We start from the raw sequence: 15,577 nt of genomic DNA on the forward strand, positions 1-15,577 counted from the left end.
GAATGGTACACTGATTTTGTTTATTGAGAAACTGCTATGACTACCTTAACTCGTTCTGGAGGTGAGTTTAGTTTAGAGTAACATAATACTGGAATAATGGGAACATTTTAGAGGGAGCGGTAAATAAAGAAGACAGTATTTTCTCATGATATATCATTTTATTTGTCTCATTTTTGTGCATATAGCACCGAGATGCCGCTTAAATAAATAGTTGGCTTTTTATGAAGTGCGTATTCTAGAAGTAGTGCGTCTTGACGACAGCGGGAGCTGCAGCGTAGGCTACTGGTGCGTGGTAGGCGGGGGCGGCGTAGGCTACGGCAGGGGCGGCGTAGGCCACAGCGGGGGCGGCGACGGCGGCCTTGACGACAGCGGGGGCGGCGTAGGCCACGGGGGCAGCGTAGGCCACGGGGGCGGCGGCCACCGCGGGGGCGGTGTAGGCGACAGCAGGCGCTCCCAGGAAGCCGGGGGCGGCGGCGGCGACGGCCAGCACGGCGGCGAGGACGATCTGCAGTGTCGAAGAGGAAGTGTTTACAGAAGTATGTCTTCACTTTCAGTCGGCTATTGGTTCTTATAGTAATATAGAAGGAACAGCGCTTACTGCAAAGTGAAAGCGGTTTTTTGACTGTAAAGGCGGTGACGGGCTATGTGAACACAATGTTTGCTTGTAGCCTTCTGATATCTACCTATCTGGATCCGAAGTGCGAATAAAGGGTGCACAAAGTAAGAAACAAAGTACTTCTTGCCTTCTTCTTGGCAAGTACTTGCTCAGTACTATGCGAAACCTGAAGGGCTTTCTAACCTTCCCTCCTACTATATTTTGCTGATACATTTTATTTGTTGCTACTGGATAAGGATAAATCATGGTTAATGGAGAGAATATCCTTCCTATGACACCTAACCATTTTGTCTAGAACGAAAACAAGCCTTTTTTACGAATATTAATGTTCTTCAAATTTAAGTTAAAATGTTTCTTTGAAAACATAATAGTTCATACCCTTTATTTCGCTTATTGGGTCTTTAATTAACAGACATCCTATAAATCGCTAGTGTCAAGCAGTTAAATTTAGCTCCAGTCCCACACTGAGTGAGTCATTACTGTTTTGGTTTCCAAATGAAACTGTCGCACCATAACAATACACAGTAACCTCCATAATTGTTAAATAATTATATGACCCATCAACGTATGCTGCTGAGTGAGAGTGACGATACTAATCCAGCTATTAATTGTGTGTAATTAAGCGTACCCACCGCGGATGAATCGATTACTCACTCACCGTTGCGCTACCATTCGAAGGCATACTTCCACATCCATGTTTTGTCACTACCTACAAAGTGTTCACTAAAGAGCATACAACTGTTCCATGTGAACCTGCACTGTTGCCCTCGCCTCACATTAAGGCGCATAAATGGGGTCGTTCTATGTCTGAATTTTTCAGAGAGTCACTAGTGTGTGACGGGTATGATTCACTACGTCATGCCACAGTCAATAACAGCGATAACAGTACCAGTTTCACTCTGTGTAATTAACGCTTGTAGCATGTTTCCTGTAAATATTACTGCAGGGCCATCTGTAGTTAAAATTCTTGTGTAGCTTCTCTCTCTGTCTCTCTCTCTCTCTCTCTCTCTTCCCCTCTCCCGTTATTTTTTTAAATTTTATTTACTTTTTTTTATATACACACTGTTATCGACTGAACTCCTCGCGGCCTAGAGCTGGATGCTGCTGTTCCCAAGTTTCAACAGAATGTCCTATCAGAACTAAGGAAACATTCTCAACACTGGTTTTCTCACCCAAAGGAGATTCGCACTCAGAATTTAAATTGAAGCTGTTGAGGAATCCTTAGAGGCCTCTTTAAATCCGACTCGGATAAAACTCATCCAGTGAAAGGCAGGTTTAAACAATCTGTTCTCCTCTTCAGAGTAAAGTATTAATTCAAGAAACAGTTTCACAGATGTGACTAAGTACTTACGATATCCTTTCTTTCGAAAGTTGTAACTCCCGAAGTTATGCTGGAGAATTAGGAAGGGAACAGACAGGTACTGGCAGAACTGAACCATTGTAGGTGGGTCCTGTGTCATACCTGATTAGCTTAGTCGGTGTGAATGTGGCTCGTAAGAGAAACAAGTTTGATTTTAATCTGTCGGAAGATTCAAAAGAGGAAACACTTGAGCTGCCCAGCGAAATATCCATTCTAGAATCAACGTTAATATAACCTTACTGCAATGATGTTTGGACTAGAGGCTTTACTAAGGTCTGTGTGCTCATTTATATCTGACACTCTTATCTGAAGGTCAAGAGCAATCATTCGAAATTGCAATTGTAAAAAATAAAATAATTTATAGCTATAAGGGGAAATGATAGCGTTTAATGACCTCAATCAGTAGCCCATGGTTTTTTGAGCTAGCTGTGACGGAATCGTGACGCGTATGGTTAGTACAGCGCTGCCTCTGCCGTTAAAATGAAATTTTACAAAGAGGAGACAACACTTCTTGTTCAAGTAGTCCTCAGTAATCCTTCAATGTTGTGAGTATATCCAATTTCAGCCGTTCCATCGAGGAATAACTCTTGCAAGCACGTGAAGTCGAACCCATTAGCTCCACTTTGCAGTCTGACAAGATGAATGCTCGGCGTAAATTTACGAGAAAACTTTTACCTCGGATAGTTATTTCTACTTAAGACGTGAATAAATTGCACCGTTTCGAGGATTCGAAAATGAGACACTGGACTTCTTTCATCACCTCAAACATACGAACATACTGTTCTTGGTTAATTCAAAAAAAGTGAAAATATCTCGACCATTTACTGGCGGAAAAATATACTGCTATCCTTTAATGTAACAAATTATCTCTGGCAGAAAAGCCAAAGGCAAATTGCTGTTCACTGAGATCGGTAAGGTACTTTTATCAACATGGAAATAGTTGAAACTTCGTGGCAGATTAAAACTGTGTGCCGGACCGAGACTCGAACTCGGAACCTTTGCCTTTCGCGGGCAAGTGCTCTACCAACTTTTTTTTTTTTTTATCGTTGTGTTTTGGTCGTTGCGGACTGATCCTTCCACTCAGTTTTTTATTACAGAGGCCAACCAGCTCTCTCACCGAACACGCTGAGCTACCGTGCCGGCTATCTGAGCTACCCAGGCACGACGCGGGCCGCGTCCTCACAGCTTTACTTCTGCCAGTATCTCGTCTCCTACCTTCCAAACTTTACAGAAGCTCTCCTGCGAACCCGAGTTCGAGTCTCGGTCCAGCACACAGTTTTAATCTGCCAGAAGTTTCATATCAGCGCACACTCCGCTGCAGAGTGAAAATCTCATTCTGGAAACGTCCCCCAGGCTGTGGCTAAGCCATGTCTACGCAGTATCCTTTCTTTCAGGAGTGCTAGTTCTGCAGGGTTCGCAGGAGAGCTTCTGTAAAGTTTGAAAGGTAGGAGACGAGATACTGGCAGAAGTAAAGCTGTGAGGACGGGGCATGAGTCGTCCTTGTAGCTAGCCGGCACAGTAGCTCAGCGTGTTCGGTCAGAGGGTTAGCTGCCCTCTATAATAAAAAAACTGAGTTAATCGATCCACAACGAACTTAAACGGATGTATTACGGCGTCCGACCCGAACACATACAACTAACGAAAGCGAACAAAATGAGATAAAAAAAAGGTAGCTCAGTTGGTAGAGCACTTGCTCGCGAAAGGCAAAGGTCCCGAGTTCGAGTCTCGGTCCGGCACACAGTTTTAATCTGCCAGGAAGCTTCATATCAGCACACACTCCGCTGCAGTGTGAAAATCTCGTTATGGAAATAGTTCTTCATCAGCTCTACAGTCAGAGTCGCAAATATGGTAAGTGCTCTACTTCAGGTCCCCTTAACATTTTTGAGTACCTGCATTTGTTAATCGCATTGGAATGTTCACTCACCAGCTTGTACATGTTTGAGGTGTGGAGTGGTCTGCGGCTGCTGGCTACTGTGCTCTGACCAGCCTGTGAGCGCCTTTTATACTTGCCAGCGCCTCCCACAGCGGCCCCGCCTCAATGCCAACAGCTGACCGCAGCGCGTAATGCATTACCTGTTACACCCATCAGGGGAGGGAGGAAGGGAGGTGACACAGCACGGCCGAATTCGGACTGCTCTGCCACTGCGCTGTTGCGTACAGGCGTACGGTTTCGGTAACTCGTTCCTTCGAGAATGTCCCTTTGTAGTATTTATCAAGTGAAACGTAACTTGACCTCTTCAGCTACCACTAGTAGCGTTTATTAGACACTCCAGAACTTATCTCTCTTTATTAAACATATTTATGCAAAATTACCCATCATCTCCATCGATGTAGCCTACAGTCGATAAAAAGGATACTAGCACGTCATGTGAGTAGATAAATTTGTGATATAGTTTTCTGGTACGAATTGGGCAAATTCATTTTCTCTAATTACTTATAAATGTGTTGTATTCATTCATGTGGCATTAATTTACCTCTTTTATACTTCTTAGATGTGGATCGTGAAAATATCACCTTTGAACCCAACGCTCAGTCATTTAGTAGACGACCTTTTCTTATATGGGGAAGATAGCAGGCATTTAATATTCAAGGAAACATTACCAGCAGTCACTGTGAAATTGACGGCAGAGAGCACTTCACATTGTATAACTATTAACCGTAGAACACTAACTGGGGTAAATTTTACATTGTTACCAAACCATCGTAAATTTTACTACATATATTATTCAAACTGAGTCTCAATTTACAGTTTATCCACTTGGTAATTATGTTTATAAACTTCGTAATGATAATTATAAAGTCTCCAACGGTATGTCACACACAAAATAATAATGTCCTGTTTTACACCCTATACTGACAATACCCGATAACAGCGAATTGTTACCAACTGCTGCCGTAAATTTTATGAGGATTTATCAATCTAGAGACGAGGTTTCTTCCAGTTCCATTCGTGTCTGGAGCGCAAGAAGAGTATTCAAATGCCCCTGATCAAGCAGGAAATAGGTACAAGCTTGTCTGCCCTTTCCTCCCTTTTCGTATATATTGATATATCAATAACGGAATCGTAAAAGTAATTTTTCACGTTTGTGAGTTGGTACTGATACGCTCCTGCACGCTCACGAATGCGCGAAATCTAACGTAAGAAACAGTGTATTCATTTAGCAGTTAAAGCGGTTTTCGTTTCTGTGTGACAGGAATCAACTAAATATGCATGGTGATTCAGCTGCCCCTACCGATGTTATTTTATACAAACCGCATACTTACGCCTGGCCTTGAAAAACCACTCTGTGATATTCATATTCTCTCGCTCGCTACACGCATACTATTATTTCCACAGAAAAATGAACGGGATCTTTTGTATGAAATTTAACTTGGTTAAATTTTGTACTGGACTATGTTTTAGCTGGAGGCCACGGTTTTCAAGTTATTCCAGAAAAACGTACAAAAAAGTGACCTTCAAACACACCTCCTCCGCCTCATTCATTTCTCACCAGCTAGGACTTCTGGTATGTTTCTCGTGACACTCCATCCTATAACTGTACAGAATTTACTAAGAACACAAACTGTTCTCGGTTTCGTCTGAACTGACTATATGCAACAATTATAGTCGGCTGTTTCGTGAACATTATTAATTTAAACTTGCCCGTCATAGTAATGAAAAAAAACGACTTTTGTACACTTTCCGCTATAATTCATTACTCTGACAACTCGATCCAAACTTAACCCTTCCAAGAGTAGTACTTCCGCAAGTCAGAAGGCCTGACGAATACAACATTTCCATTGTTTATTTCATGCCCTTAAAATCCACAAATCTGTTAGGTAAAATTTATATAATTATACAATTTGTACATGCTCGACTAAGCCGGTGACGTAATAAAGCCAGTCCATGAAGACCACAAAAGTTAGTACATGGCAAATAATTCGCAAGTTTTTGACGGTGGCAGGAGGAGAGTGTTACGCGCAACATAGAAATCGTGGCTGGTGAGGGACGAGTGCAGGGATGACGGTGCGTTTGAAGGTCATTTTTGTACGTTTTTCTTGAATAACCCAAAAACCGTAGCCCCCAGTGAAAATTTACCCCAGAACAAAATTTAATGTGGCCTAGTTTTTTACAAAAAGCTCCTGTTCATTTTTTCTGTAGGAATAATAGAGTGTAGCGAGAGAGCGAATATGGAAACGGCGTGTGTGGTTTCTGAAGGCCAGACATAACATTGCAGGTTGCACGAAACGACATCGTTAGGGCAACTGAATCACGCTGTAAATTTCTGTGTGTGTGTGTTTCTATATATATGAGAATGCACACGTGTGCGGTTAACGACGAGACAATGCAGATGTGAACTCGAGTAAACAACAGAAACACACTGATTGTCATGAGTCGGTTCCTAGAAGTAGTATCGTCGTTGCTACGTTTTCATCGCCAGTAGCACTAGTTACGCAACTCTGTCCTGCTGTGACGACTCCTGTTATTACTAGTACTACTACTACTACTACTACTACCGACAAATTGCTTATGTAATTTTGTTGTTACATGTAATTTTAGGAGAACAGGAACTGTACGAGTACTGCAATGACTGCAGAGGTTGTGAAATTCATCCAGAGCCTGACCACGCTGCAGTAAGAAAACAAATTTCAAATCGTACCATTTAGTCTAAATACGTTAAACATTTGGCCTTTCAAGTCGTTAACGAGAACATTTGCAATTTCTTTTAGATAAAATGTCTCTCGAGCTTAACATACGCTAATGACTACAGCGTCTATAGAAAACCTACGCCTACAAAGACGTACTTGTACACCACCAGCCCTCATCACAGAAGCACTCTATATTTACAATCATTGGTGCCCCATGAGCTGAACCTCCTACTCAAGATTTCAGCAACAATGGCTACAACATTCATCAAATAAATGATTTCGAACAAGAATCAAAGTAAGACCATCAAAAAGGAGCGAGAAAACAAACTCGCTTTCTCACCTTTCCGCGGATATGTGTCATTAAAGATCAGCAGTCTGCTGGAAAGACACAAGATCAAATCGATCTTCAGGTCGTCGACAAACATCTGGCAATTCCTGAGACAAGTTGAAGATGCAGTAGGCTTCAGAACACCTGGGGCCTTCAAGATACCTTGTGCGTGTGACCAGTCTTACGTTCGACAAACAGCATGTGTTGTATAAGGAAGGAGCGTCACAGGTTTTGTCTGCTATGTCACACCGAGAAATCCTCTCTAGCTGAGTATACGTTAAAAATTATCACCGGATCAAATCTGACGAAACATCTGTCTTGATTCGCCCCAACGGCTTCTGGGATTGTGATTTAAAGAACCCATAGAAACACAGGGTGGACAATTGATCGTGACCGGGCCAAATATCTCACGAAATAAGCATCAAACTAAAAAACTACAAAGAACGAAACTTGTCTAGCTTGAAGGGGGAAACCAGATGGCGTTATGGTTCGTCCTCTAGATGGCGCTGCCGTAGGTCAGACGGATATCAGCTGCGTTTTTTTAAATAGGAACCCCCATTTTTATTACATATTCGTGTAGTACGTAAATAAATATGAATGTTTTACTTGGACCACTTTTTTCGCTTTGTGATAGATGGCGCTGTAATAGTCACAAACATATGGCTCACAATTTTAGACGGATAGTTGGTAACGGGTAGGTTTTTTTAATTAAAATACAGAACGTAGGTACTTTTGAACATTGTTATCGGTTGTTCCAGTGTGATACATGTACCTATGTGAACTTGTCATTTCTGAGAACGCATGCTGTTACAGCGTGATTACCTGTGAATATCACAATAATGCAAAAACTGCTCAAAATTATGTCCGTCAACCTCAATGCATTTGGCAATACGTGTAACGACATTCCTCTCAACAGCGAGTAGTTCGCCTTCCGTAATGTTTGCACATGCACTGACAATGCGCTGACGCATGTTGTCAGGCGTTGTCGGTGGATCACGATAGCAAATATCCTTCAACTTTCCCCACAGAAAGAAATCCGGGGACGTCAGATCCGGTGAACGTGCGGGCCATGGTATGGTGCTTCGACGACCAATACACCTGTCATGAAATATGCTATTCAATACCTATTCAACCGCACGCGAGCTATGTGCCGGACATCCATCATGTTGGAAGTACATCGTCGTTCTGTCATGCAGTGAAACATCTTGTAGTATCATCGGTAGAACATTACGTAGGAAATTAGCATACATTGCACCATTTAGATTGCTATCGATAAAATGGGCGCTAATTATCCTTCCTCCCATAATGCCAATTTTCCATTGCCCAATATGGCATATTATGCCGGTTTACGTTACCGCTGTTGGTGAATGACGCTTCGTCGCTAAATAGAATTCGTGCAAAAAATCTGTCATCGTGCAGTAATTTCTCTTGTGCCCAATGGCAAAACTGTACACGACGTTCAAAGTCGTCGCCATGCAATTCATGCATAGAAATATAGTACGGGTGCAATCGATGTTGATGTAGCATTGTCAATACCGACGTTTTTGAGATTCCCGATTATCGCGCCATTTCTCTGCTACTGATGTGCGGATAAGCCGCGACAGCAGCTAAAACACCTACTTGGGAATCATCGTTTGTTGCAGGTCGTGGTTGACGTTTCACATGTGGCTGAACACTTCCTGTTTCTGTTGTGTCGATTCCCTAAGGTCTCGACACAATGAGTGGCTAGGTGCACGCGAAACTAACGCAGACGGGCGTAAATTCTGAAACAGGAGACTGGATGAAAAACTATAAAGAAAAGAAGAGAGATTGTCATCTACTTAACTTTTAATGATGTTCTTCTTGTTGAAATACATCTCTTGCATAGTAGTAAGCGATTAGCACAGATACACATGGCGCCTTGCTAGGTAGTAGCGATGGACTAGCTGAAGGCTATTTAATCTGTCTCTCGGCAAATGAGAGGAAGACGTGATACGTCTTGTCGCAAGCTATGTCGTCCGTACAACTGGGGCGAGGTCATGTCCGTGTCTTGTGACCTGCCCTGTGGTGGCGCTACGTTTGCGAATACACAGTGGCGACACGCGGGTCCGACATGTACTACAGGACCGCGGCCGATTTAAGTTACCACCTAGCAAGTGTGGTGTCTAGCGGTGACACCACATTCCTCCCCCGCAAATCGGCGAACGGTCGTGAGATAAGGCTTCCGCCCGCCGTGGGGAGGACCCCATGTTGACGTATGCGATGAGGTGGGGAGCCTAACAACAGGCGAGGCTGTGCCACCCGCACCCGGCCATTCGGTCCGAGGGGAGCTAGGAAACGCCTGCAAACCTAGTCCAGGGTGCATGTCAACATGAGGTGTTTGCGCACGTAATGATATAAGAGGAGCCGCGGGGTCGACCTCCATGTGGTCGGAGCACCCGACGGGCGAAGACGACATCTGGTCCGGAGCGGGCAAGAGGTCCATGGCGGAGGACGGCTGGTCACGGGAAGCAAGCGGCGGCGCGTGACCCAGGGAGGCGCGAGGCGGCTGCAGCGAAGCGTCCGCTGCTGGCGGCGCCGGCGGCGGCTGCGGCGGCGCGACGCCATGAGGCAAAATGGAAGGCATCGTCGGTAACACCTGGGGATGAGGCGAGCCAGTAGATGGGTCCCCAAGGCGCTGACCGGACGGCTCCGTCGCTGAAAGCAGACGGGGAGCGGCAGAACCCAGGCGACGACAGAGGCGCAGCTGATTGAGATGCCGACGCACCTCACCAGAGGCCCCCAAAACCAAATACATCGCGCGGCCGAGGCAGCGAAGAATGCGCCCTGCGAGCCAACGCTGTGAACCGCGATAGTTGCGATAATAGACAACGTCGCCAGGAGCAAAAGCAGGAGTCTGCCGCTGCACAGGAACCTGATGTGGCGGATGCAGCAAAGACATCAGAGTTCGATGAGGACGACCATGGAGCAATTCAGCCGGCGAGCGACCATCGCGGGGCTGAGAGCGATATGAGGACAAAAAGAGCAACAAAGCGTCCTCCCGAGAATGCGACTGTTTCAACTTCAACATCTGTGACTTGAAAGTCCGGACCAATCGTTCAGCGGCACCGTTTGACTGAGGCGAAAACGGCGCGGACGTCAGATGTTGAATACCATTGGCCTGGCAGAATGACTGAAATTCTGCGGACATGAATTGTGGGCCATTGTCGGAAACAATAGTCTGCGGAAGACCTTCAATGCAAAAGATAGCAGACAAGGCTTGGATTGTGGCAGAAGACGTCGTGGAAGACATCCGGACAACAAAAGGAAAATTACTGAAAGCATCGACCACAACCAACCATCGAGCATTCCAGAATGGACCAGCAAAATCGATGTGCAAGCGTTGCCAAGGGGAAGTGGCTTTCGGCCCCGCAAAGAATTTCCGCGGCGGTGCGGATTGTTGTTCGGCACACGCCACGCAAGAGGAGCACATATTCGCAATCGCAGCATCGATTCCGAACCAAGTACAGTGCTGTCGAGCAAGTTGTTTCGTTCGCACTATACCCCAATGTCCTTGGTGAAGAAGCCGTAAGACAGAGGACTGTAACGAACGTGGGACTACGACTCGGGATTGATCATTATCGGAACGCAACAACAAAACACCACGTCGTACAAAAAGTCTCTCCTTGTGGGCAAAAAAACGGCGAACCAAAGGATCCTCGATCCGTGACTTTGACAAGGGCCATTGCGTAGCAACAAAACGCAAAACGGAAGCAAGGACAGGGTCAGCAGCTGTGGCAGTAGCTACTCGACGAAAATCAATCGGAAACGACGCGACCACGTCATCGGCTTCCGAATCAAGGAACATGCAAGCAAGTTCGGAAGAATCGAATGCTTTATCCTCAGCAACAGGCAAACGGGACAACGCATCAGCGTTGCCGTGCTTAGCAGTGGACCGATACAAGATATCGTAGCGGTACTGCGAGAGAAAAAGTGACCAGCGAATGAATTTCTGCGCTGTACGTGGAGGTACAGGCTTGTTCGGATGAAAAAGCGATGTCAACGGTTTGTGGTCCGTGATGATGGTAAAGTGACGACCATACAAGAAGTCATGAAACTTTGTTACACCAAACACAAGAGCCAAAGCTTCCTTCTCTATTTGTGAATAATTTCTTTGCGCAGATGAGAGCAATTTGGACGCAAAGGCAATAGGGCGATCATGCGAGCTATCTTTGTGCGCAAGCACAGCACCGATCCCGAAATCCGATGCATCTACCATCAACAAAAGGGGTTTTCGGGGATCGAATGGCGTAAGGCAAGTATTTGATAGTAACGCCGATTTCAACTGGCGAAAGGCGCGTTCGCATTCCGTCGTCCAGACGAACGGAACACCTTTACGGCGTAATCGATGAAGCGGAGCGGAAATGGAAGAAGCATTGCGCACAAACCTCTGATAATAATTTACCTTACCCAGCACACTCTGTAGCTGTTTTAAGTTCTGCGGTGACGGCAAGTCCTGAATGGCACGAAGGTGCTCTGGACTCGGATGTATACCTTGGGCGTTAAGGACATGGCCCAGGTACGGTAAGTCACGAGCAAAAAACACACATTTGTCCTTCCTCAAGCGAAGACCATTCTGACGCAAGACCTGAAAGAAGGTCCGGAGATTCTGCAAATGTTCGGCTTCTGTCTTTCCTGAGATCACAATATCGTCCAGATAGTTCGCAGCAGTAGGGACCGACGCACAAATAGTTTGTAAATATTGCTGAAATAAAGCAGGGGCGGATGCACACCCGAATGGCAGTCTTTTGAAGCGATACAAGCCAAGATGCGTGTTAACCACTAAGACGCGCTGGGATTCTTCGTCCACAGGTAGTTGCAAGTACGCATCTGCTAGGTCCAATTTTGAAAAATATTTTCCCGGGCACAGTTTGTCAAAAAGATCTTCCGGGCGGGGCAAAGGAAAAGTAGCAGTCACAAGTTGTGGATTCACAGTGGCCTTGAAGTCCACGCAAAGTCTCAGTTTTCCGGAAGGTTTTGGCAAAATGACTAAGGGTGAGGCCCAGAGAGAAGCCTGCACACGTTCAATTACACCTTGAGATTCTAAATCGTGCAATGTTCGTGCGACCTCATCACGCAATGCGTGGGGAACATTGCGCGCTCTGAAAAATTTCGGGTGCGCGTTGTCTTTCAGTTCCAAATGCGCTTCATAGTTCTTAGCGCAACCAAGGCCCGGTGCAAAAATGTCTGCAAATTCTTCACAAAGACTAGAAACACTGGCGGAAGGCACAGTCTGATTCACTGATAGGACCTGATTTACAATAGACATATTAAACAATTGAAACAAATCTAAACCAAACAAGTTCACGGCACTAGAGGAACGAAGAACATAAAATGACACAAGTTTTGTCTGTCCCTTGTATGTTGCAATAAGGCTGCACTGTCCTAACACAGGTATATGCTGTCCTGAGTAACTAGTTAACGTAACATTTGCGGCACGCAATGGCGGGGCGCCCAGTTGTTTGTACGTGTCGTGATTAATCAATGAAACTGCAGCTCCGGTATCGAGCTGGAATGGGATCACTTTTCCTGCAAAGTCTAAGTCCACAAAAAGTTTATTGTCTTGTTGACGACAAGAGCGACTGTCTCGTGCAATTTGAACTGATACAGGTCCAGAAGCACTTGCAACTTTACGGGATTTCCGGCGACGTCGACGCACACTTTGGGTGGGACGAACACAGTCACTGTTAGCTAAAGTGTCACTGGACGGGTGGGAATGTACTACATGGATGTCCATGGGTGAAGGTCCACGAGCCTGATTGTCCTGGGTTCGATTCCGGCGCGAAGCAAAAGGCCTGGAATTTGTGTGATTGTCTGATCTAAGCTTTTTCTGGCAAACACTTTGTACATGTCCTTTCTTGTGACAGTAAAAGCAAATAGCTTGGCGTGACGGGCAATTGTCACGCGAATGTCTAGTTGCACACCGCGGGCAAGATTTCACTGCATTTGCTTGCTGACGCGGCGCACGTGGTTGCAAGCTAGGCGGCCGCTGCGAAGTCGGGCGCGAGGGCCGCTCAGCGTCCCGTGCAGCGGGCCGGGCGGGCCGATTAACGTGACACACTGCTGGCGAAGTTTCAAATGATTCCTGAGCAAAGTCAAGTGTGTCTTGCCTGTCCAATATGTCTATCACTTGTTGCAGGGAGGGATTAACTAGCTTCAAAATCTGTTCCCTTATGCGAACATCAGAAACGTTCTGTGCAATTGCATCACGCACCATAGTATCTGAATATGGGAGGCCACATTCACAGGCAAACGCACAGTCTCTAGTAAGTCCTTGCAAAGTTGCAACCCACTCCCTATTAGTCTGACCGGCCGTACGTTTTGTACGAAAAAACGTATACCGTTTTGCAACAACATTAACTGTTTCTTTGAAATAGGCATCTAAAGCCGACAAAATTTCCTCGTAGGTCAGAGTTGCTACGTCGCGTCGGGGAAACAATTTCACTATCACCCGGTAGGTAGACACACCGACACAAGAAAGCAAAAACGGCTGCCGCTCTTTACCTTGAATTCCATAAGCAGTGAGGTGGAAGTTGAACTGATCGGCCCACTCAGTCCAGCTCTCGTTATGGGCCTCAAAGGGCCTAAATGGCGGTGCGACAGCGGTGTGTGGCTGCGGTAGCGATGAAACGGCTGCCGCCGCATCGGTTTGCAGCGCACGTTGACCCTGGACGAGCTGTCCAAGGGCTTCCAATAACGCCTGCGTCTGCTGATTCTGCAAGCGAAAAAATTCGGACAGTACATCTGGAGAATGCGGCGAAGCCATGACACAAGCAAATTAGAGCAAGTATAACACAAAGACTGCAACGTGGGCGCGGCACCACACCTCGTCGCCAAAATATTGTTGTGTCGATTCCCTAAGGTCTCGACACAATGAGTGGCTAGGTGCACGCGAAACTAACGCAGACGGGCGTAAATTCTGAAACAGGAGACTGGATGAAAAACTATAAAGAAAAGAAGAGAGATTGTCATCTACTTAACTTTTAATGATGTTCTTCTTGTTGAAATACATCTCTTGCATAGTAGTAAGCGATTAGCACAGATACACATGGCGCCTTGCTAGGTAGTAGCGATGGACTAGCTGAAGGCTATTTAATCTGTCTCTCGGCAAATGAGAGGAAGACGTGATACGTCTTGTCGCAAGCTATGTCGTCCGTACAACTGGGGCGAGGTCATGTCCGTGTCTTGTGACCTGCCCTGTGGTGGCGCTACGTTTGCGAATACACAGTGGCGACACGCGGGTCCGACATGTACTACAGGACCGCGGCCGATTTAAGTTACCACCTAGCAAGTGTGGTGTCTAGCGGTGACACCACAGTTTCCTTAAAGAACGTAACTATCCGGCGAACGGCCCGGAGACTTGGATGATGTCGTCCAGGATACCGGGCGGCATACATAGCTCACGCCCGTTGTGCATTTTGAACAAAATAGCCATACATCAACACGATATCGACCTTTTCCGCAATTGGTAAATGGTCCATTTTAACACGGGTAATGTATCACGAAGCAAATAGCGTCCACACTGGCGGAATGTTACGTGTTATCACGTACTTATACGTTTGTGACTATTACAGAGCCATCTGTCACAAAGCGAAAAAAGTGATCCAACTAAAACATTCATATTTCTTTACGTACTACACGAATATTAATAAAAAAAATGGGGGTTCCTATTTAAAAAAACGCAGTTGATATCCGTTTGACGAATGGCAGCGCCATCTAGAGGGCCAACCATAGCGCCATCTCTGGTTTCCCCCTTCAAGCTAGACATGTTTCGTTCTCTGTAGTTTTTTCGTTTGACGCTTATTTCGTGAGGTATTTGGCCCGGTCACTATCAATGGACCACCCTGTATAAACCACTGATAATATTCATAGAGACGGCGGCATGCAGCTTACCGCAGCGTGGGATGCAGCGATCGCGCGGGTGAAGCGGGTGCATCGAAGGCCCGTCAACGTATGCCCTTATATGGCGATGTTGCGAGCACATCACAGCCGGCAGCTAGTTGAATAAAGGGGACGTACCAGCAGCTCATCAGCAGTCATATCACTAGACCCTGGCCAAGGAGCGCTTGGGGGAAACGTTGCGTAATTTTAATCGCTTAGCGCGGGTGGGAACTCAAGAACTTTGTGTTCAAGTGCTTATATTGCTGTTCTACTTCAGTGTACCAGTGCCATTCCTTTCATTCTACAGAAAAATAAGCAACACATTAGCTTCATAAGCAACGATCACTAAGAAAACCATACTTTAGCACTATTAAGAGCATCTGATAAACAAATCCTTATTACGTCCCGGTTTCGATCATCTGATTGCCTTAACGCATCATAAAATTATGTACAACGACCGGTATAGCTACGTTCTTACTGCGACGTCACAACCATTAAAAACCATCCTGCGTCATGCCGTTAATAGTAAAATATCTTGTGTGGTCACGAATAAAATACACTGATACAATGCATTATGGTGGTCGATTACTGGTATTTACCAATTGTAATATTTCAGTAAACTGGCGTTCTACATAGTGGAGCGTGGAATGTCAGATCCCGTAATCGAGGAGGTAGGTTAGAAAATTTAACAAAAGAAAACGTCCAGATGAAAGTTAAATACGGTGGAAATTAGTGAAGTTCGGTG

At 45.6% G+C, this 15,577-nt stretch overlaps 1 protein-coding gene across 1 annotated transcript; it reads right to left on the reverse strand.

Annotated features, from left to right (window-relative positions):
- Nucleotides 1-138: 138 nt before the first annotated feature.
- LOC126253439 (cuticle protein 16.5-like) lies at nucleotides 139-3,938 on the reverse strand. Its single transcript, XM_049954785.1, has 2 exons — nucleotides 3,901-3,938; nucleotides 139-505 (listed from the first exon to the last, which is right to left on the reverse strand). The coding sequence occupies exons 1-2, from the start codon at nucleotides 3,910-3,912 to the stop codon at nucleotides 236-238; spliced, it is 282 nt and encodes a 93-aa protein (XP_049810742.1). The 5' UTR covers nucleotides 3,913-3,938; the 3' UTR covers nucleotides 139-235.
- Between the last annotated feature and the right edge of the window lie 11,639 nt (nucleotides 3,939-15,577).

Source organism: Schistocerca nitens, chromosome 4, assembly GCF_023898315.1.
Source record: "Schistocerca nitens isolate TAMUIC-IGC-003100 chromosome 4, iqSchNite1.1, whole genome shotgun sequence".
NCBI classification, from domain to species: domain Eukaryota; kingdom Metazoa; phylum Arthropoda; class Insecta; order Orthoptera; family Acrididae; genus Schistocerca; species Schistocerca nitens.